Source organism: Camelus ferus, chromosome 22, assembly GCF_009834535.1.
Source record: "Camelus ferus isolate YT-003-E chromosome 22, BCGSAC_Cfer_1.0, whole genome shotgun sequence".
Classification (NCBI taxonomy): Eukaryota; Metazoa; Chordata; class Mammalia; order Artiodactyla; family Camelidae; genus Camelus; species Camelus ferus.
This window is the reverse complement of record NC_045717.1, coordinates 15,330,831-15,354,604: the sequence shown is the minus strand read 5'-3', so window position 1 is coordinate 15,354,604 and position 23,774 is coordinate 15,330,831. Positions and strand designations below refer to the sequence as shown.

The 23,774-nt window shown below is 49.8% G+C and overlaps 1 protein-coding gene across 9 annotated transcripts in view; it reads left to right on the top strand.

Moving 5' to 3' along the window:
* GATAD2A (GATA zinc finger domain containing 2A) overlaps positions 1-23,774 on the top strand; it is a 92,523-nt gene that overhangs the window by 59,711 nt on the left and 9,038 nt on the right. For 8 of the 9 annotated variants that reach the window (XM_032465167.1, XM_032465173.1, XM_032465166.1 and 5 more), the window contains 6 exons: positions 18,055-18,187; positions 18,308-18,439; positions 19,691-19,780; positions 20,450-20,581; positions 20,749-20,916; positions 22,770-23,049. In XM_032465167.1, coding sequence (XP_032321058.1) covers positions 18,055-18,187; positions 18,308-18,439; positions 19,691-19,780; positions 20,450-20,581; positions 20,749-20,916; positions 22,770-23,049 — 935 coding nt within the window. Of the gene's footprint in view, positions 1-17,963; positions 18,188-18,307; positions 18,440-19,690; positions 19,781-20,449; positions 20,582-20,748; positions 20,917-22,769; positions 23,050-23,774 lie in introns of all 9 variants that reach the window. The other variant, XM_032465171.1, reaches the window with a different exon arrangement.

Genomic DNA, 23,774 nt, shown 5'->3' with positions numbered 1-23,774 from the left:
GGGAAGAAATAAAGAGCACTGGAAATGGTAAATATGTGGGCTAATATTAAAAACTTCATCTTTTTCCTCATTTCTTCTTAGTTAAAAAGACATTATATCCTACAAAGCATTAACCATAACACTGGATAGAATTGATAAAAACAACAATTTTAGCTCTCTAGAAATTGACCAAAAGCATACAACAATCTGTAGATGTAATATGTGTGACAACAGTAGTATGAAACAGGAAGAATGAAATGGAGCTATATTGGAGTGAAGTTTCTACATTTTACTGGGGTCAAGTTAGTGTTAATCTGAAGCAGATTGTGATAAATTAATGAAATGCTTATTATAATCCCTAGAACAACTGTTAACAAAATAACTTTTAAAATATAGTTTAAAAAATTAGATGAACAGAAGAGTTTAGTGGTACATTAAAAAATATTTAACACAGAAGTCAATGAGGGACAGAAGAACAAAAATGGAGGAAGATATGTAGAAGACAAATATTTGGCAAAATGGCAAATGTAAATCCCATCATATTAATAATTGCATTAAATATGAATGGTCTAAAAACCCTCATCAAAAGGCAGAGATTGTTAGAGCAGATAAAAAAGCAAGATACAGCTTAATTATGTATTATCTATAAGATACTCCTTAGATCCTTAGGTCAAAGAATAGGGAAAGAGAGACTGTAAGTAACCATAAGAAAACTAGAATGACTATTAATATCCAGTAAAATTGACTTTAAGACAAAAAATTCTGAGAGCCAAAGAGGGACATTTTTTAACGGTATGTTAGGAAGATTGGACAGTCACAGGTGTACATTCACCTAACCACAGAATCCCAAAATACCTGAGGCATAAGCTAGTAGGATTGCTAATAGAAACAGACAGTTCATCATTTATATTCACAAATTTCAATACTTCACTCTCAATAATTGGTAGAGAAACTAAACAGAAAATCGGCAAAATTCTGGAAAACTTGAAGAGCACTGTTGACTCATTTGGCTTATGGGAGTCTGTAGAAGACTCCATCTGGTGAAGGCAGAATACATCTCACGTGTGCATGGAACATTCTCCAGGGTGGACCATATGCTTGGCCATAAAACAAATCTCAAGGATGGCTGTAATAAAAAAGACAGTAGTAACAAGTGTTGGTGAGGATGTGGAGACACTGGAACCCTGATTCACTGCTGGTGGGAATGTAAAATGACATCAACAGTTTGGCAGTTTCTTAGGAAGTTAGACATAAACTTTCTCCATGACCCAACAATCTTATCTGAGGAAGGTACTCAAGAGAAATGAAAGCATGTCCACCCAAAGACCAGTACCTGGGTGTCCATAGCAGGATGATTCATAATAAGCAAAAAGTGGAAACAGTCCAGATAGCCATGGATAAACAAAATATGCTGTATCCATGCAGCATATTACTATTCAGCACTAAAAAAAAAGGAACACCAGTTTGTGCTGCAATACAGAAGAACCTCTCGACTCACTACGCTAAGAGGGGAGACACCAGACACAGAGACTACATATTATATACTTTCATCTACAGGGAATGTCCGAAAAAGCAAACTTACAGAGACAGACAGCGATCAAATGGTGGTCTGGGGCAGGAATGGGGGTGGGTAAGAGCAGTGATTAACAGCTCACAGGCACAGTGAATCTTTACGGGGTGATGGAAGTGTTCTAATATTGGATTGTGATGGTTGCACAACTCTAAATTTATTAATAATCATTGAATTATACTCTTACAATGGGTGAATTTTGTGGTATATAAGTTTTACCTCAATATGGATATTAAAAAAAAATGAGGTTAAACTAGTTTAGTTTCCTTTCTGGCATCCGTAAATGTGCTCATGGAAAAACAAAAACCCACAGAGGTGGAAATTGGGCCTGCTGGTCTTAAGGGGCCAACCCAAAGGTCATGAGCACATGCTGCCCTCCCCTGACCCCAAGTTGGGACCATTGGATGGGGCTGGAGCTGGGGCAGGTGGAGGAGGGTGTTTGGGGTTCTCTGTTTTGTTTCTTAGATAAGTAGATTCAACTCTACTTTTGTATAGATGAAGGTCTCTGTCACAAATTGTTCATCTTAAGAAATAATCTGGGCCAAGCACAGGTGAGGACAGCTTTATTTTCCCCTCTTGGGTGGAGGAATGTTTAACTTAGTAAAACATGAGACTCTTCTCCCGAGGTTCTGCACCTGAAAGGTAAGGACTGGGTCTCTTGGTTATGCCGGGCCTGTGTGGGGTGGAAGCTTCATGATTCTCCATCCCCATTTCATGCTTCACTGAAAACGTGTTTGTGTGTGCCTTTTTCTGAGGTGCCAACTCTCCCTGGATTGTCTGTGACAAGTACCTTGCTTGTCCCTAGGGGCAGAAATGATAGGACAGGACCTAACTTAATTATTTTCAGGGATACTGTTTTATGAAAGAACATGCAGAGGTGTTGGGGAGACTCGACTTTAGTGACTCACCAAGGGTGGAAGTCACTGGGCACCTAAGCAGATGATGTCTGTTTCCTTATTTTACCTGGGAGGAAGTAAGGCTGGGGCTCCTGGGGTCTCACAGGCAGGGCAGGGGCAGATTCGGAGGCCCATTTCTGCTTATTAACAGCCTGCCACATGGGCCTTGGTGGATGTGTGGGGCAAGTGTCCTGGTGACTGCCGCTCCCTGGCTTCCACTGGGGTGCATGGCCTTCAGGCAGCTGTGTGTCACCCTCCTCTCTCCCGTTTCCCCCTTTGCATCATGTGTCTCTCTTTCTGTGGGACTGAGCTTCACCTGGACCAAGGATCTGCCCCATGCTGTGGGTGGGAGGGACTCTGATGTGTATTCCATGTGGCCTATTGGATGTAGGCAGTAGCAGTAGCATCTGAGCTGCTAGAGCTGTTGTTTAGTTTTTCTGGCTTTCTGCCTTCTTGCAAGCTTTAACACATTATAAAATGCATCAGAAGCACCCTCTGTTTCCCGGGCCTGCAAAGCAGGGCACCTTTCTTGAAGCTGGAATCCTTGATGACAGAACCACTGCCCCATCTTTTCTTTTGGGACTTTGGTAGTAGGGAGCAACACATCCATATAGGAGCCAGTCACCTCTTCCTCACCCAGGAATCTCAGTGGCTGATCATTTGCTATTAAGACAGGGCTTGGCGACCAGCAGTGGTGAGTGTGGTGTGTGGGGCACATTCTCCACACCCACTTTAACGCCCGGGTTCTCTTCCAAAGCGAAAATGAATCTGAAAGTAACATGATAGTGCTTCCGCCTGTCGTCTGTAATGTGGGGCTGTGTGGATGGCCTTATTCTGTTCTGTGTAGAAATGGAACCCACATGTATGTATGTATGTATGTATGTGCATCACTTAACTTTTTCTAGGTGACTCCACGGGTTATAGGTAGAGTCCTTGTTTGAGTGGACACTCTTTGCAAGCGGCCTGTTGGGAGAGGAAGGATACAGTAATGCTGGGGTTGCATTACCCTGCCAGGAGGTACTGCTGGTGCATGCCTTGTGAACCTCTCCTGCTGCGGTTTTCACACATGCATCCACCTGTGTAATCCAAAGCCTTATTAGGATACGGAGCTTTATCACCCCAGGAAGTTCCCTGGAGCCATCCGTACATTTACTGCCCTCCTGGACTGGGTGTATTCTGCTTTCGACTTATCTTGCCTCTTCTCAGACTTCCTATGAGTGGAATCATGTAGTATGTGCTTGGTGCTTGGTGGGGTCTGCCTTCTCTCACTCCATGTGATTTCAGATTCATCCCTGTTGTGTGTATCAGCATTTTGCTGAGCGACTCCTGCATGGGTATGCAGTTTATCCACTCAACTGTCCTCTGATACCGTGTGGTCTCCAGTTTGGGGCTGCTGTGATCATTTCTGTAGAAGTCTTCACATGACATTGATCATCATTTCTCTCGATAAATAACTAGGAGTCGAACTGCTAGGGTCACAGTGTAGGTGTGTGTTGAGTTGTTTTAAAGAAACTGCCACACCTTCCCCCCAAAATGTCTCGGTTGTTTTATTCTTGCAGGTGTGGAGGTCCGGCCACTTCATCCTTTACAGTTTTAGCCATGGGGTTTCCAGAGAGGTCTGAGTCCGGGTCCTGGCCTGTTTGTGTGACTGTCATCGCGCCCCCCCCCCCCCCCCCGCGCCGACAGAGGATGTGGCCAGCAATGGTGGCAGTGCTGGCTTCCTGCATGGGGGTGGGTAGGGGTCCTCCACAGCTATGTGCAGACCTGAGCCCCCTCCCACCCTGTTCTCTCGACCATGCTCCACTGCAGCTGTGCCTGACCCGCCGGCCAGCTGTCTGCTGGAATGTGCACCCTTGAACGATTTGGGGGAATGTGACACAGCTGTGGGCGTGATGGCTCCGGAAAGGGCTCTGGTTCTTGCACAGCCTCCGTAGGTGTGGTTGTGGCCCTCACCCTGGCTCTCTTAGGTCTTCTCGCCAGGGATTGACCCCCACCCCGCACCCCTGTCACGTGTGAGAAGTTTGGAAGTCCAACAGGCAGAAGCCTGTTCTTTTTGTGTGATCTTCACTTCCCTCAATCGCTCATTGGGGGGCTCTGGCACTCTGTGGGAAGGTCTCTGGAGGCCAGCCCCTCCCCAGCACCTGTTGTGGGCTGGCCTTTTACTTGCTAATACTCTGTCTGCTGCTGGGCAACTTCCAGGAGAGGCCGGGAAGCCTCAGGGAGTGGCTCCATCAGCTCCAGCTAGAAATCCATAGCCTTGCTTGCGTTTCAGCACGTGGGAACTAAGAGGTACGTTCCTTCAGAAATCGGTTCCTCAGTCTGGACTCCCCTGCCTCACTGCTACCCTGCCAAACCTCTAACCCCTCTCCTCTCCTCTCCCCTCTGGGCTCCCGATCCCAGTTCTCTGTCCACCTACCTTTACTCTGGACCATATCTTATACCAGGTTTGTAATAATTGAAATTTGAAGAGTTCACCTGTGCTTCTAAAAATCATTAGATTATTTTGGGGTATCAGAGTGACAGACTCTGGGTGCCCTGTTTCTAACTCTCAGAGTGACTTAGCTCATACCCGGAGCGTGAGCCAGCCTGGTGACTGTCGGTAAGGAGCTCTACAGTTTTGCCACTTCCCCATTGCCTTTATGGCGCCCTCCTCTGACTGTGGAGGGGGTAGTTTCTGGGGGGATAGTGCCAGCTTTCTGGGCATGTTTCTGTATGGCAGTTGTGACAGGAACCAGAGACCACTGTGTACAGTCATTGAGGTAAGTACCTGTAAGTGCTCGTTCGTTTATCAGTCAAGAACTCCTCTTCACACACATGTGAGTTAAGCAGATTTGCAGATTAAGGAGATCATTTCCTTATTTTGAAAATATTTGGTATAATTCTGCAGTTGCAGTTTCTGATACCCTCTCACAGCACGTATTCCTGTTGCTTTGTTTGTCACACGCTGACGGGCTCCTCATCTTGTGACTGGTATCCTGACTGCTCTAGTGGATCATTTAAATGTTCTACCTATGGGGGTGTATGAAGGAGAGTCTCTGACCAGCTGTCTGCCATGGAGCCTAAAACCACTTTTATGTGCATTGCTTTTTATCGTGCAGCCTGTTTCTCTGACTTGATGAGAGCAGGTATACCAGAACTGTAACCAACCTGGGACGTGGGGATGGCTGGCTCAGGGGATGCCATCCTGTCCTTCATGGCCACCTAATCTGGTGAAGAAGCAGGATGAAGGGAGCTCTGTATAGAACAGGTAGAAACAGGAGTGGATGCCTGGCACCTTCCAGGGGCATGTGTGACCCCACATAGGGTAGGCAGGAGTTTCACCAGGAGAAGAGTATTTTCTCAGTTAGCAGAATGTGCCTTGGAAGAAAAAGAGAGCTGGCCTGGTTGCAAGAGATTTCTGGTTTTTCTCCTCAAGAAGATGGGTATGTGAATTATAATCTGTGGGCCTAAAGGGGGCAGAGGGGCAGCAGCTGGTTAAAAAAAAGAATATGGGTATCTGACAGCTTGATTTCACTCACGCCCCTGTGTAGCCTGGGACATTTTGCCCTACCCTCAGCGCCCACCATCTCCTCTAAAGTGAGGTTGGTCATTCTCAGGTCTCAGAAGCTCCCAGCATGGTCCAGTAAGGTTTGTCACAGTACTGATGGGAAGGAGCCTTGGGACTCAAGGGTGTCTAGGAATGGAGGGAGAGGGGAGCTGGGTTCCCAGTAGCTGATCCAGCTCTGTGGATGCTTCCCCCCAACCCCAAGAGGTGGGGGTGATGTTGGTAAGGAGTATTTGATGTGTGGGAGACATACCAGACGTTACTACGTGTCCCCTTCCTTGGGTCCCAAACCATAAGAGTGCTTATTTTTAGAACTTAAATCTTAAAAATAGTTGTGATGTAATCACATTGAAAAGCTTCAGGTCTTAGGGGGGACTGAGACCTGGTGGCATGCAGAATTCCTTAAGGCAGGCCTTGATAGCTTTAAGAAGCAGCTTTAATGCAGTAGTGCTCTAAAGAGAACAACCAGTCCAGGCACATAACATTTTCTTCCTTCAGGAGGACTTGCGGTATCCGTGGGCAGTGTGGGAAATAGCAGTTGGGTGGCATGTTCTGGGGAGCTCAGGGGTTCACGTCCCTGGAACCATTGGCTTTGCTTGGACTCAGGGCCTGAGAAGGCCCACTGTGGTGGAAGTAGGGCCAGGTTGTTGGGCTGGAAAGAGTGGGTCATGGACCACCCTCTCTAGGGGGGGAGAGTTGATGCTCTGGTCCTGGTTGGAGCTCAGAAGCTTGCTGGATGTCTGCATGTGAGAGCAGAGGTAGACACACTGGAGGAGGGAAGAGTTGCCTTTGCCTGGAGAGTGGCAGTACGGGGTGGGAGTGGGGCATGAAATGCAGGATAGTGTCCTGGTACTGGGGGCCTGGGGTGCCCAACCTGCCTTCACTGGAAGTCTCTGCTTGGCTTCCCTATCTACAGATGCAGGGTGTCTGGACCACCCCGGGAAGTGCCAAGTTCTCTATGAATTGGGTAACTATGGGGCCTGTACAATTGCCCCTTTTAAGGCCACAGAACAGGGTTACCAAATTTTGTTGGCTTATAGCTGAATAGATTTATAGGGAAATTACAGCATATCTGTGGGGTGAGTCTGTTAGATTTTAATACGTCTTGCTTTTCAAAACAACTTTAGCAGCAAGAGAAAGCCACGTGGGTTGTGACATGCCAGGAGGACTCCCATTTGGGAGTCTTCGCTCAGACTGGCATCTGTGATGGAGTTGGGAAACCCTTTGCCGAAAGCACTGGTGCAGCCCCTTCTCCATCTCTGGGCCCCAAGGACATTTGGTTGTGTGGGAAATATCTGTTGACATTTACTGTGTTAGAAAATTAGACAATACTTACTTATTTAAAGATGATAGTAATAAATTCATTACTTGTTAGCATGAAGAACTCTTTTAAAATAAAAAATAACTATTTTGCAGATCTCCTTTATACTTGGCTTAATAAGTAGACAGCTGGATTCTCTTATCTGCTTCTGCATTTAGTTTCTTATGGTATGTTGTTAGGGTTGAAGCGTGTGAAGAAAGTCCAACCTCACACCGAGAAGCAGTTGGAGCAGGGAGGAGTGTTTGGTTCGTCTTTTAGGATAATTGTGCGTTTCTTGCTTTAATGTGACACCAAAACACAAAGTGGCCATTCCTAACAGTTAGTTACACTATAGACTCTGAAACCTTGATTATCAGTGACGTTTTTGTTCTTGACTGTGTTAAAGTCCATCCGTCTTTCTTGCACTTTGAACAGAACATTTTTTTAAAAATAAACTTTACATTTTAGGATTGTTTTAGATTTACAGAAAAGTTGCAAAAATTGTTCCTGTACATCCCACCCCAGTCTCCCGGTTGTTAACAGATTACTCTGGAACTTTTGTCACAAGTAGTGACCCAATGGCCCATATGTTACTATTAACCAAAGTCAATACTGTCTGTTCAGATTGTGTTTGAATCTGTGTTCAGACTGTGTTTTTACCTTTTCTATCCCAGGATCCCATGTGGCATTTTGTCATCATTATCTCTTTAGGCTGGGCTGAGATGGTTTCTCGGACTTTTTTGGTTTTGACAGTTTTGAGGAGAACCAATCAAGTTTTGTAGCATGGCCCTCGTGTGGAATTTGTCTGGTATTTTTCTCATGGCTGGACTGGGATTTGGGAGGAGGACCACAGGTGAAGTGCGTTCTCATCACACCATGTCTAAGGCACATGCCATCAGTGTAACTTATGAGTGTGATGTTGACCTTGATCATCTGACTGAGGTAGCATCTGTCGGGTGTCTCCACTGTTGGTTAGTCTCTTCCTCCCTTAGGAAAGAAGTCACTATTTACAGCATACACCTAAGGGATGGGGAGTCACATTCTACCTCCTTGAGGGTGGAACTTCTACACAAATTATTTGGGATTCTTCTGCCTAGATTTGTCTTTTCTCCCCTTGAATGGTCTTTTACTTATGTTTGAGTTTATAGTACCATTGAACATTAGAAAATAGTAGTTTACTGAGTGACTGATCTTTCATATGCTGACACATTTCATTTTTCAGTATCACGAAATCAGATTGGTTAATTATCTGATTGGCTTGGCTCACAAGTTTCCCAAATACTACATTTTGTTTGTTGGAAGCTCAGACATTGTCATTGGTGACAAATATTATCAGTTGTTTTCCTTGAAGGAAAGAGGCTTTGCTTTGACCATTTTGGGGAAAGTGTGTGACAGACAACCAAGTCTGAATGACCACAGCATGTCTGTCAGTCCTCGTTCAAACATTGTCAACGCTCAAACGTGATTTTTTTTTTTCCTGGATGACTGTTCTGCTTTGGTACACAGCAAGAGTGCTTTATCTTGTCACAGAATATTAAAAAGACATGTACATAAGGGTTGAGTTTTAATAAAATCAATAGCTTGTACTTCATCCAGGGCATTGCCTACAGCGTGATGACATTTTGAGTCTTGGCACAGTTCGGTGCAACTATGCCAACCTGATGAAAAAGGCAAATCAGTGTTGCACCAACCAGGCAGAGCCCCTGAAGGGGTCCTGAGGACCACCCTGGGAGGAGCGCAGGCAGGTTAGAAACGGACTGCCCAGTGTGGGCACAGGCAAGGATGCCTGGCAGGGCTCTGAGCTCACGTCTCAGGCAGGACAGTGGTTAATGGCCTGCTGGGGTCAAGCTGTGGGAGGAAGAGAAGCCCTCAGCCTGCCACCTTGTCCCCAGAGACCTCAGATTGCAGGGCAGGTGGTAAGATAAATTAATTCAGAGCTAAATTAAAGCAGAAAAGGGGATGGGGACTGCCCTGAGTTGTATATTACGTTCTGCAAGGATAGGAGCGAGATAGGGTCATCATCCGTTGACTAGCTGCACTTTCTATGCTTTTTGTAGTTCACAACATCCTCTCAAGGTCAGCAGTGTCCCATTCTGCAGATGAAGAAACTGAGGCTCTTTGAGGTTTGGTGACTGGGTCAGGTCCCCGCAGCCACAGAGGAGTGCCTATCCCCAGCCCGCCACCCCATGGTCCTCGTGGCTGACTTGGAGGGATTCTCCCAGCTGTTTTGCTCAGAGCATCTGGAGCAGGTCTGGTGGGGCGTGGGGACACCTGAATCATGCTGGGAGGACATCCCCTGGGATTTGCCAGGGGCTGGTGGAGAAGGATCCAGCAGTGCAGAACATATTTAGGAGGGAACAAGAAACTTCCAGGAATTGAGCACTTTCCATTTATCATAAGAGTTTGTGGTCTTTGCAAGCTAGAAAGCGGTAGTATTTGTTTCTCATGGGTGGTTTCATCCACACACAGGTGACTTTTCTCTTGCTGTGAGTTGGTGAGGAAGCTGGCAACCCAGGAGGTGTGTTTGGGTTCATCTGATGTAGGGAATTGCCCTGCTCTGCAGAGTGCTCCTGAGCTCCTCCCTGGAGGAAGGTTGGTCTCGCATGTGGTTACGGTGACAGAGGACGGAGGGGATGCTAGTGTTGGTACTGTGATTGGCAGTTGGGGTCCCCCACTCCTTCACTTACCAGGCCTGGGCCCTTTGGAAGCTGGATTCCCGAGTACTGAAACTCCACCTAACTTCTTCAAGCAGGCAGCGGCCCACATGTAGCAAGAGTTGTTTCCCAGTCGAATCCGAGGACCACATCCATGTCCTCACACTGTCATCTCTTTTATCACCTCAGGGACTTGGCATGCAGATGCTGCTGGCTGTCCAGGATCCTTCAAGTATAAATAAAGCATTTTCCTCTTCAACCTAGCCCCCAAATGGTATTTGATAACCCGAGTTAGAGGCCTCAGAGTTGACAGTTATGTGGAACCCATTCACTCCCTGCGCCTCCTTTTCTAGGATACCATTGAGCCCCCTGCAGGCCATGAGTGCCCAGCTGGTCTGACCAGGATAGAGAGCCAGGACCCAGTGCAGTGTGGTGTGCCAGAGTTGGGCAGACCAGCCAAGTGTCCTGCAGGAGCCTGGGTCTGGTATAGGCCCTAGTTATCTGAGGGCCATGGGCATGGATCCTCAGGAAGTTAGTCTCTTCAGACTCTATCCTCACCTGTGGATCTGGGTGACAGTTGAGCAGTTAAGAGGCTTACACGTGCATCTGGGTGGTTGGCGCAGAGGTGGCTGTCGTAAAGGGTCAACAAATGTCCTGGGTGATTTTCCAAACCTCACTTGGTCAACGTTTCAGTTCTATGCCTGTGGTCATTTCTAACAAATGCCCCTTCCTAAATTTCTAAGCAGAGAGCGTGCTGAGTTGGATTTAGCCTTCCTGGTGGAGTCCCAGCTGGAACATGTTGCCTGCTGGCAGTGTCAAGCTGCAGTGACCTTGGGTGGGTGCTGGCCCTGTAGGCTGCCCCGTTGCCATTTTCTGTGGGGCCACTGCCAGCTGTGGGCCCAGGGAGCACTCTCTTCTGCCCATCCTTGGAATGTTTCTACAGTGACTCCACACATCCCCAAAACTGGCCCCCATCCCTGTTTTCAATTATAGTGAGGTCCTCTAGGTCTCCCTGGCCAGGCTGCGTGACTTCCAGGGGCTCCCATGTTCCTAGAAGGAGCCCCAGCAGTACAGATTGAATGCCTCCTGGTCTTGCTGATGGCACAGTGTTCTTCCACTCCAGCTGCCTGTGCCCTGGGACTGCCCGCCTCTGTGCTCGGGGCCCTGGATGTGGGGTGGGGGAGAGGGGCCAGGCCTTGGTTACACGTGCTTCTCCCTTTCTTCTGAGATGTTTGGCTGTATCTGAGGTAGGGTGGGCCATAATGGAGTCCCAGAGCAATAGCTGGACCTAGAGTCTCCAGGAAGAATTATGAGTTGGTTTCAAAAATCTCATCTCAGCTGCTCACCTCTATGGCCTCAGTGGCCTAGAAGCAAAATGTATTCTGACTTCCTGGCCCCCACAAAGCAGGCTCTGGGCTTTTGTCTTGACATCCCAGCCAACAGGGTGTCAAGTTACAGGGCTGGGAGAAGTGGTAATGGATGCCAAGAAGGGAGTCTAGGGAATCGCAGGGGGGCTGAGGGAGCTGAGTGAATCTCTGAGGGACTGGGGTGGGCAGGCGGGAAGCAGGTGGGCTCCAGGGGTGAGGCAGGGACCAGGCACTCGTCAACACCCACTAACCCCAAGGGCGAGCAAGTCTTTGGCTTAGGGGGTGCAGCCTGTGTCTGTGTGTAGCAGAATTCTCTTTCTAATTACATTGACTGTCTGAGTGAACAAGGCCACTTTGGAAAGGAGAGTGGGGTGTTGTGAGGTCCCAGGAAGAAGCTCCCATGCCCAGGTTCCTGTGAAAGATCCCATGAACATATCTTGAGATGTCCAGGATGCAGGGGCCTGCCAATGAAATGTTACCAGGTGGTAGGACTAACCCATGAACTGGTGATAACTGTCTTATTTTTCTCTCTTTAGGACTTTTCTAGCAGTATTTCTCAAATGAGGGTGCTTACTGGATAAATATGTGGAATTCCTTTCCAGCTTTGACTCAGTGCCTGAAGCCACCGGTGGTGGCTCCCAGGCCTGAGGATGGCCCCCTCCTCTCCTGTGGGACCCTCTGTTCATCCCCTTTCTTCGTTGGGCAGCTCTGTGTTCCTCCTCCTGGGCTTTCCTGGAGCTGTGCTCCAATCTCCTCCCAAATCTGCATCTGCCATAGGCAGCCTTTGTGTACAGAGAACTGCTGCTGGTCCTTGTGGTGGTGGTGGTGGGTTGTTTGAGGTTCAGCAGGGGTGGTTACTGGGTAAACCTTTTCTTTCTCGCCTTCTCTCTCCCTGCTTTGTCCCAGGGTAGTGCCTCGAGTGGGTGACCTTGTTGGGTCAATGTGAGGGAGGATGTGGAGTTACAGTAGTGTGGGCTAGCTCCCTGGGGGCAGAACTGGGCTATTAGCCCCATTAGTCGAGTGGCTTAAAGTAACTATATCAGTGTAGCATAGTCTGTCAGATCTGCTGGTTGGCTGGTCCCAGCTGGGCCCTGCTTCTTGGGCTCTCATCTTTGTAGTCCCATGTCAGCTGGACTGGATGTCCCCAGTGGCTTTGTCACTCACATGGGTTGGCTGGGCCCATCTCCATGTCTGTCTCTGTGACCCTCTTTCTGTGCAGCTAGCTTGGCATCCCACACCAGGGTGGTCTCAGCACAGTCCTAGTTGCCTCCCAGAGCATATGTATTCCAAGGGCCCAAGCAGAAGCTTTCAAGGCTATGACTGTTCTGTGAAAGCTTGCATCGTTGCTTCCTCTGCGTTCCTCACTCCTAGCCGCAGAGTGAGCCACAGAACTAGCCCAGGTCCTAGAGACAGAACTGACAATGAGAGTCTGAGCATGAGCTGCCTCCGCAGTGCTCTACAGAGCTGGCAGGGTGCCCTCTAAGGGTGTCGTGCAGTGGTCCTCTGTACAGGGTTGTGTCAACTATGAGTATTGGGACTCCTCCTTAATATCCACCAGAGTCCTGGACTCATCGGTTAGGAGTTGGACTTCCAGGGCTTAGCACTTGAAAAGATATAATGACACAGAATTCAGAAATCCTTTTAAGTGAGAATGCACATCCTTTAGTAATGCTGTATCTGTGTGCATGTGGGGAGAGCTGCCCACATGTGCAGGGTGATCAGTCAGTCTACAGGCATTGCAGATTCCTCACGAACTCACAGACCCCATCCTGGAGCTAGGTGCAGGGAAGAGGAGGGGGTAGGTGCATACCAATTGTGTCTCCTGAGCACCCATAGAGCAAACACAATCCCTGTCTTCACTGGTGGGTTTGAGAATATTCAGGTGTTACTCTTGGCGGCAGATTGATGGCTACATGTCAAGTTCACATTGACAGCCAGCAGCTCCCTACTGCTTTAGGAAAGGTTAGGCCCTGAACTGCCCTGATGGCCTCCTAGGGTGTCTGAGCCTCCTTGGCACCGAGGTCTCACCTCACCCAGCAACCCTGAGGGGCAGCAGGGCAGGAGTGACTATCCCTATTCCTTGTAGGAGGCACAGAGAGGGAAGTGTCCTGCCCTGGGCTTTTCACTTGAGAGAGGCAGAACCAAGTAAGACCTGGATTTGTGGGAGTGTGACATCACCCCCCGCCCCTCAGTGTGTGTACAGAACCTTCTCTGGGAGGGGGCCCTGTGACCTGTCTCCCACCCAGCATGGCACCAGGAGGAAATTCCTCCCTCTCTGGCTTTGAGGAGTTAGGGAGCCTCAGCCTTTTTTGCGGGTTGTGGAGTCACATCAGGGCTGGACCTCTCTCTTTGCCCTTTGATTGCTGGGCCACCCTGGAAACATTCTGGCCTTTACTAGGAGCTGCAGTTCCCTGGCTTCGTGGAAATAGACCCCAAGTGGGACAGTGGGTCCCTGGCTGCTGCGCCTGTGATGACCCCTGCTTAGGATGGGGGAACCTGCTTGTCAAATGGGCAATGACAGCATCACCCTAGGAGGCTGTGAGAGGGTGAGCTGATCTGGCACAAGGCCACCATGATTATGCCTTATAGGAAGTGAAGGCACTTTCCTTGGATGAGCTTACTGGGGTGAGGTGAGTGAGCTGGTTGCTGGTGGGAGGGGTTCCTCTGCTCAGGCTCGCGCTGCCCTTGAGTGGAAACCCTAAGTTCTGCCTTGAGCTCCCTGCCCCCAGGGTGGGCAGTTGGAGCTAGGGCTAGGAAGGTCCCTCAGATGCACTGTTTTGCGGGGCCGGTACCATGAGTGCAGTGGAGTACTGCTGACTATGCTCCCAGGGCTGGGGGGGGGGGTCGGGGTCAGGGGGCTGGGTCAGCCAGGGACTTTTCTAAGGGCACAGATGGTTTGAAGTGCATCTTGAAGTGTGAGTTGGGGCTCACAAGGGAGACTGGAGAGTGTAATGGAGGGAATGGTGGTGAGGGCGGGTGGAGCCCACAGCAGGACATACCTGTGAGCAGGAGCTTTGGCCTGGGAGGTGTGAACAGGCTCCAGTGGGAGGAGAGTCTTGGGGGAGGGTCTGGTGGGGCCAAGGCTAGTGTTTGTAGGAGCTGGTGAGACTGATGCTGGGTCTAGCAAAGCCCCTCACCCCATCTTTAAACACAGCTAGCAACCACCTGCCTCTCCCCGCCCAGCCAGCCCCAAAAGATGAGTGGACGAGGGAGGGTTCTGAGAGGGAGTAGTTGGCCCCAGCCCTGCTTGTCTTGCTGGGTCAGCCCTGAGGAGGAATTTGTTATCTTGAGGCCTCATTGGGCCCACAGTGATCCCAGACTTCTCCAATGTGTGTGCAGAAATCTCAGGGATCTTATAAAAATGCAGGCTTTGATCCAGCAGGTCTGGGGCAGTAAGGTGCTCCGGTGACGCTACCATTTTGCTCTGGGGGCTGAGGTGGGTGGTGGTCCATTCTTACCTGTGGATACACCCCACCTGCGCCTCTTTCTCCTGGCTTTGCATCTGCCCCTCCTGGTGGACCCTAAGGACAGAACTGCTTTTATCCAGGGGTTTCTCCCCACTTCCTGGCACAACACCTGCCCCTTAGGTTAGTTTTCAACAAATAGGAGTGAGCGAAGAAATGAATGAGTGTGGATCAACTGTGCCTTCCCTGGACATCAGGCAGGCCCGTATAGAGAATGACAAAGGTCAGATCTTCTTTTCCTTGAATGAAACCGCTTCCTCTGGCACGGGCCAAGGGGCACTAAATATTAACCTTGCACTGACCATTAATTGGTAAGCAACTGGGGTAGTAGTCTGGTGCTGTGGGTGAGGGATCTAGTCATGAGTTAAGTTTATAGTCCCTGCCTTCTCTCCAGGAAACTTGATGGAAGTTCCTGGCAGGTAACAGAACTTTGGTGTTTGTTTAGCCACAGCCGGCATACAGGGGAGGAGGTAGTGAGACTTTTTTTTTTTTGCTAACAGCCTGGCCTGCTTCCAGGGATTTTCATAGGTCACGTAAAATCTCTTCTGATTGTATTTTACATAAGGGTTCCCAAGGTGGGCATGATGGGCTTGTCAGATTTGTCCTGAAATCAGATAGCTTCCAAATAAACTTGGTGCTCGGGCACCTGGCCGTGACACTGTTCCCCTGGCATATTGGGCTAAATTTCCTCTGCTTTATTCTCCTGGCCTAAATGGTTTTATAATTTAAAACGCTTTTTAAAAAAGAATGCCCATAATAATTCTGAGCCTTTGTCAAGTGGGTATTTTTTTTTTTCCTGAATTAAAAGAACTCAGTACTGGGAAAGTACTGAGAGACTTGAAGCACCTTTGCTTTAAAAATTGAGTATAGGAAAGTTTTTTGTGTTGGAAACTAGTAGGGCTGGTGGCCCTTCTGTTTTTAGAAGAGGTGTCCTAGGTCCCAGTAACACAGGAACGGTCCCCTGTGGGCCGGCACCACACAGGAAGTGCCTGCAGCCCAGCAGCCCCAGGGTGATCTGGGTGCCTCCATTTTCTGACAGCACCTGAACCCTACCTCACTTCTCAAAATGAAGTCTGCGTGTCACAAACTGGTTAGAACTGGCTGTTGCCATGGTTTTCACGTTGGAAGGCACAGTTAAAGGGTCACATGACCAAAGAGGGAAATGCCTTTGTCACATGACTTTTTGGTGCCCTGATTAGCATACAGGAAGTTCACTCCCTGCTGGCTGCTGGGATGCTGAGTGATCATTGATGGGAGGTGATGTCATCTCTTGGAAGAGTTATTGATTAGTCTCAGTCCAAGATGGGACCTAGGAGTACTGTAGTCAGAGTGGCCATCTCAGGGAGCTTCAGCCTCCAGATGGTCTCAGTCCCTAACCCTCCCTGCTTCCCTCAGGCACATTTGAGCTTTATTAGACATCTCACCTTCGGAAGATGTGCATGTCCTCAATGAGGTAATAAAAAGTGATAAATCCCTGTAGATTACTGTTGTCTCAGTGTGCTTTTGCTCGGGAAATGCCTCCAGTCTGTAACTCTAGACGTGATTCTGCCTGTGTGCAGCCTCCTGGGAGCCCGCCTGGGAGCCCTGCTGGGCTGGGACCAGTGGCTGCAACTCCTGTGCTGGAGCCATATCCATATGTCTGCTCAGTGTCTGGGTGTGAGTCTGGAGAACTTGGAGCCCTGAGGTCATCTTTAAAGTTGATTTTGGGGCAGAGTTGGCAGTCAGCAGGGAGACATGCAGGCTTGAAAGAGTGGTGGTTCCCAAACTGCACTGGTTTTTAGTTTGAGGAGGCCCTAGTGAGGCATCCTGAGTTACTTTATAGACAGCCAGCCAGTTTGTGGACTTGAGAATGCAGACTGATAACCCTAGTGAAGGGATTCTATACCTTGAAATGGAAGCCTTTTTGTCCACTCTCCTGGTCTCTTGTAAGAGACCATTCAGCAGCTGTGCTGGTTAAATCGGATCAGGACTGGGAGTGTTGAGGTGCAGCAGCCATGCAACTCTGGGAGGTGGGATTAGGAGGGGCTGGGGGAGTCAGTGAACCGTCAGCATCTGGTCCTCTGTGCCCATCCTTCGTTGAAGACACAGCTCACTCCAGGAATGGAAAAGGCAATTCATTATACTGTTAAAATACCAATTTTCCATCTATAACTCTGTCCCCGCTCAGCTGGGTTATAGTGGAAGGGGTGGGACAACTTTGAGCTGTTACTCCCAGTTAACTTTATCGAGTTTGTTCTCTGGGTTACAGTGCCACCTAGTGGACACAGTCAGTTCTTGACAGGTTTTCCTCCTGATGGAAAGAAGGATTTGATTCCTTCAATACAAATGCAGAGGCCAGATATTAAGGGGAAATTTTACATTGTGCTCTCAGCAAATGGAAATGCTTGGGGGTGAAGCACCATCTCTGGGACCCAGTGGTTCTCATGTGTGGTGACAGCAACACCATAGCAGAAGCCCTGTAGCACTAGATCTGCATATATGTCCTAGGGGACTTGGGTGGTAGGATTGAGGTAAGAGTAATAGGGCAAGAGGGTGATGGGTAGGGGTGGCTGGGAACTAGTTTGTGAGCAGATCAGTTGAGTGGAAAGTACCCAGATCTGTGAGAGAAAAACATATTTTGTGTTCTAGTCAGTTTCAGAACATGCAGCCACTACTGCCACATTGCCACTGGCAGGATCCATCAGGCAGCCTTGGCCACCTTGGGAGGTGGTGACACCCCATGTCCAGGAGCTAGACTGTAGACCAACAGCATGTGTATCAGCCCTTCCATCTCCTTGGGGCAGGTGGGCTGTCAGTGATACCGAGTTGAGCAAAGAAGGCTGATTCATATGGGAGCCAGACTCCCCATCAGGTGGCTTCCAACATGGGCAGGTAGGAGCCCCAGCAGCAGGCCCATCCAGGACTGAATGTTTTTATTCAGTGTTGAGCCACATTGTAAAGGAAGGAGCTGTGGTGTTTTCCAAAATGACACTGTCAATTTTAGACACAAAGGCATCTTCAACCCTGGGGATGCAGAAGTGGGCACCTAGAACAGTCCCAGTGTTTGAGGGGCTCAGCCACCCACTGGCAGGTTTGGGTGCCACATGGTGAGTGTGGTGGGAGAAGGCAGCCTGGGCTGGCATGTGGTAGGGAGGTCGGGCGAGGCAGCCCTGCTTGCCGCCACCATGCTGTGTTTGTGTCTGAATCCAGGCATCTGTGGGGTGTGGGTGTGGAGCTCTTGGAAACGCTGTCCAGCACAATCTGGGCACTCTGGTAACAACCTGCTGTCCCGGCTCCACAGCGACATGAAGTCAGAAAGGAGAGCCCCTTCGCCCGATGTGATTGTGCTTTCTGACAACGAGCAACCTGCGAGCCCAAGGGTGAATGGGCTGTCGAAGGAGACCTTGAAGGAGACCAGCACCGAGGCCCTCATGGTGAGCCTTACTGACCCTGAATGAGCCTTGAATGACCCCGCAGTGGAGCTGGTGACAGTGGGGCCTGTGTTCCCTGGCCCCCAGCCTTCCCCCTCATCCCTTGTTCCCTTGCCCTTGTAGAAAAGCAGTCCTGAAGAACGAGAAAGGATGATTAAGCAACTGAAAGAAGAGTTAAGATTAGAAGAAGCAAAACTCGTTTTATTGAAGAAGTTGCGGCAGAGTCAAATACAAAAGGAAACCACCACACAGAAGGTATGTGTGTGTCTGTTCCTGCCTCGAGGGTCAGCCATTTAGAACCAAGTACGTAAAGACTGGTCATGAGGGGGTCAGGTTTCCTCAGGGCCGTGAGGGTTAAAGTCTGAAATGGAAATTTGCAAGCTCAATTCATGTTTTGGATTTAGCTAAGAGGATATCAGAGTACATTTCGGTCTAGAATATTCCAGATCTGAGTATATAAAGCTCAACTCCTTGTGGACTAAAACAATCAAGGAAATAGAGAGCAGATGTCTTTGAAGGTGCTGGAAGCACATTTCTGGGGTTAAGAGCTCTGTCTTGAGCCCATTTCCAGAAAGGCCTCCTGCCCTCTGGATGGCTGTGCTGTCCAGCAAGGGCTGCTGTGGTTTTGTGGACAGATTGCCGAATACCACAAGGTGCACCATAGCACTGCCCCAGAGGCCCTGTCTTGGGGCTTCTGCTCCTGTCACCTCTGATGCCTCAGGCTCCTTATGCTGCTCTTAAATGTAGCTTACTAGGTAGGGAAGGTCAAGTTTGTTTTGTTGGGTTTTTTTGGTGCTCATTCTGGGAAGATTCCTGGACAGTGATGAAGCTACCCTTTCTTATATTCTAGAAAACCACTCTCTCAGTAAATCAGAAAATAAAAGCATCTTGGGCAGTACAAGTTGACAGTGTATAGAATGCATGTTCTCTTAAGGGAGCAAGACAGGAGGACACTCACTGGTCTGACTTGGGGATTTGCTTGAGCTCCCACCTGCACCTAGTAAACAAATGGACAAAGCCTGGCATCTGTTAATATCCTGATGGATAGAGCCTGCTCAGTACTTGTTTCCTTGTCAGTTGCTTAAGACTTGGTGAGGTGACCGAGTCTGTTACTCTTCCTCCTCTAGTGGCATGTGTGACTTTAAGAAGTGCCAGCATTTTCTCACTAAGGTTGGGATTATCCTATCCAAACCTGGGTCCTTAATTCAGCCACAGCTACAACCAGCCAGCCTTTCCTGTCCCCTAGAGGGCAGAGATGGCACCTGAACCACAGTGATGCCAAGTCCCTTTGAAGGGGGCGGGTAAGGGGTGCTGGAAAATCTCTTATTTGCCTTTTCCAAACATGTCAATTCCTGCTGCAACGAACTTGGTGGGTGGGAAGCAGAATCTTTGAGAGCCTGATGCCTTTGGAAGAGGAGGAAAAGCAATGCTCCTCTGCCAGAATTATGTGTGGGAGGAGCAGGGTTGGTGGCCCTCTCATTTCTCTTGTGTTCTGTTCTCTTGCAGCCCACAGGCTCCACTGGGAGCTCCGTGACCACCCCTCCCCCGCTTGTACGGGGCACCCAGAACATTCCTTCCGGCAAGCCATCGCTTCAGGTCAGTGTTCCCTCTGCATCCCTCCTGAGCAGTCCTGATCCAGTTTCTGCAAAAGGCCACCCCTTCTGATTAGACTGAAATGAAGTCTTCCAGCCGCAGGCCCCAAAATAAAGCATATTTGTGTTCCCACACCCAAACCCCACTGACATCTTAAACAAATCATGCATAAGCTCTGAGTGCCCCTCCCATTGCTGTCCCCAGTGAAGCTAGAGAGAGGACCAAGATCCTAGGCAGACTAGGTTTCCTTCAGCTCGACTCCCTGAGGGCAATTGTGGGGTCCAATGGGCCTTGTCCCAGCACAGCTCACTGCCTCCTCTGGCCACAGGGTGAGGTGCAGAGCTCCTGTTCCCGGCCGTAGGACAGAGCTCTGGCCGTGGCCCACCTCCCCTCAAACAGGCCCAAACCCCCAGCTCATACCAGGCAGGTTGTACTGTCCTGGTTAGCTAGACTTGCTGTGGTAGGACCGTGACCTGAGTGAGCCCAGGTTTGCATGGGTCTTGCCAAAATCTGTGTTCCTGGTTCTTTTCGTGTTTAGAATACACATTTTAGCTTTTGTTTTCTCTACAGCCTTACTTTTTCTTTTTAGTAATGAGCATGTACCTTTATAAAAACAGCAAACCTGTTTGTTTAAAAAACCATGTAAGATCTGAGAGTTGGTGTTGTTGACAGACCTCTTCAACTCGGATGCCTGGCAGTGTCATCCCACCACCCCTGGTCCGTGGCGGGCAGCAGACGTCCTCGAAGTTAGGGCCTCAGACAAGCTCACAGGTCGTCATGCCCCCGCTCGTCAGGGGGGCCCAGGTGAGCAGAGCAAGTGCTTAAGGAGCAGGGGTGCATCTAGGCAGCCCCAAGCAACCATCCACCTTCGAGAGAGACCCTACCCAGTCCTCTGTTTGGGAACCTTTTCTCTGTGCCTTCTTCTGTCATCCCTCTTATCGTTTTATCTCCTCCCCACCGCACCCTGACAGCAAATCCACAACATCAGACAACATTCCAGCACGGGGCCACCGCCACTCCTCCTGGCTCCCAGGGCATCGGTGCCCAGTGTGCAAATTCAGGGACAGAGGATCATCCAGCAGGGCCTCATCCGCGTCGCCAATGTCCCCAACACTAGTCTGCTCGTTAACATCCCACAGGTGAGGGTTGCGTATGTGCCCTGCAGCTACCCCTGTGATGGCCTGCAGTCCTGGGACATAGTCGTGTCTCCATGGTGTGTGACCTGCCTGCTCCCTGGGGGCCAGGCAAGGCCTTGGATAATCTAGCCCCATAGAAGTTTGTACTGTAGCTCCTTGGAGCCTGTTGGGACGTGAATGTCATGAGCAGGAGTCTTGTGTTCCTACCTGCCATCCAGCGGAGCTGGACAGCTGCTGAGAGGGTGAGGGGTGCACATCTCAGGGTGAGTTGAGATATAGGAAGGTTGAGGGGTGGGGAGAGTCGGCCTGTGGGACACAGCAGGTTTTAGGGGATAGATGAGGCCAGGCGAGGTGTCCGATGGACGTGGAGAACCTGCTTGGGGTGGGGAGGTGCACTGGAGCCTTCCCCGCCTACAGGCACAAGCATGCAGGGAGAACGCCTGCAGATGTCCTCACAGCACCAGCGCGTCTATTTTTAGTTCTGTGTCCCTTCACCTCTCTGCAGAGCCTTTGAGATGGAAGGGTTTGTCCCCACCCAACAGAGCAGAGAAGATGGAACCAGGGGTGGCAGGATGGAAGCAAGTTCCTCATTGGCAGATAAAATTACTGGGTCTGCAAAGGCTTTTGTTGATGTGTGAGTTAGCGTTTCTTCCTCCTTTGGCATGGTGCGTCCTTGCCTGCCTTTCTCAAATAAGAGCATGGCCAGCAGGGCTCTGGGCAACGTCCTTCCCTCCTCTAAAGTCAGGTTCAAGTCCAGTCCTCCCACTCAAATGGGGATCCTGGACAGAGCAAAAGACTGACCTGTGTAGGCAGTTTCATCCACTCCATAAACGCTGATGAAATTCCTGCTGTGTGCCAGACCCTATTCTTGTGCTGTGAGGACAGGAATCGGACAGGCAGCGGTGGAGCCTGTGACTGCTCCTTGTGGGGCCAGGGGAGCCTGCAAGGGGGAAAGGAAAGAAATGGCTGGTCAGCGGCCAGAATGGCCAGGCCCAGGTGCTTGTGATGGCATCCTCTGCATCAGGGAGTCTTGCTCAGCTCTGGAGAACCTTTGGATGGGGTCTTGGGAAAGTATCCTGGGCTCCTTGAGCCCCGTGATGTGTTAGGTACAGGTTGTCAGGTGTGTGCGTTTTCCAGGGGGTGGTATGTATACCCAACTTTTCTTGGATTTCTGTAAGAGTTCTCAGCCCCACAAACCTAAGGGCACTGGCTTGGTCAACTGCAGGTTTGGGGAAGAGCACTTGAAAGTGTTGAGGGGCAGGTGGACTGGAGCAAGGAGATGATGAAGGGTCAGTCACTGGGGTCCAGATGAAGATGATAAAGTAATGTAGGAGCAGTGATGGTCAAGAAGGGTCAAGGGCAGAGCCACGCAAAGATGAGAGAAATGCCATTGATGCCACAGTGAGCCACCATTGCAACCTTTTGAGAAAGCAGGCCGCCCAGACCTCTGCTAGAAAGAGAGCCAGTCCATAGTGACAAGACAGTGGCCAGGGTCTCTGGGTGGGGGGCGGGGGCATGGGCAATTGCCTGGGGGGTACCCACTATCCTGGTCATGGTGATGGCTTCATGGGTGTCCTCAGGTGGCCAAGCATAGCAAATTACAGACTTTAAAGTTATGGTTTATTAGATATTGTCTAGACCTCAACAAATGTATTTATAAGATTGGTCATCTTGTAGAGCGATGAGTTTAATACTGCTTTTCCTGTAGCCTGTCCATGTCAGGCAGCTGGGAGTTACTTTTATAAGGACTTGTTAGTGTAGCTACTGGTGCCAACCTGGGCTGTGGGTGCAGCATTGGAGTCCGCCTCAGAGTGGGCTCTACAAGCACTCTGACCCAGGTTGTTGTCTCTCAAAAGCCCTCCCCAGCATCGCTGAAAGGGACGACGGCCACCTCTGCTCAGGCCAACTCCACCCCCACCAGCGTGGCCTCCGTGGTCACCTCTGCTGATTCTCCAGCCAGCCGGCAGGCGGCTGCCAAGCTTGCACTGCGCAAACAGCTGGAGAAGACGCTGCTTGAAATCCCCCCTCCCAAGCCCCCTGCCCCTGAGATGAACTTCCTGCCCAGTGCTGCCAACAATGAATTCATCTACCTGGTCGGCCTGGAGGAGGTGGTGCAGAACCTGCTGGAGACGCAAGGTGAGGAGGCCCTAGGCCTGGGGCTATTTTCATCTCTTGCCTCTGAAGTTCCCATCATGTAGGTTGTTTCTGATGTGAGGCACATGTTGGCACGCCCTCTGTGTACTCACAGCTGTCTTAGGACGTGTTATGAAGGATGTTTTGTCATCAGTTCTTCACTTGCTATGAGGTTGGGATAGTTTTTTAAACATATCACAGGCACCTTCTTTCTGATGGGGCCACCTGTGAGAGCTGGGTCCTGGTGAGGCCCGAGACCCCTAGTGTGTGTCCAGGGGAACAAGTGGCAATGGCCCTGTGATGTTGGTGTGCCACAGAGGGAGGCGAGGAGGAAGTCTGGAAGTAAAGCCTGCCAGACTGGGCTCTCAGGTAAGTGTGTGGTCATCATGCAAGGATAGAACTTTCTGGAGCTTTGAGTGCTGAGTCCCCAAAGTGGGAGAGGGACACACGTGCCTGGATCAGGTTCACTTTATTTATTTTGTTTCTTTGTGAGGGGAAGGTGATTGGGTTTGTTTATTTTAATGGAGGCGCTGGGGATTAAATCCAGGACCCTTCTGCATGCTGAGCGTGCGCTCTACCACTGAGCTGGACCCTCCCCCGGCCCCAGGTTCACTTTATTACCTTCCTTAGAAGCGGTTTGGAAAGCACACCTGAAGGTTAGGAGGTTTTAGGAATAAAAGGGCATGTATAGTGTAGTGATCAAAAGTGACATTGGATCCAGAGATGGG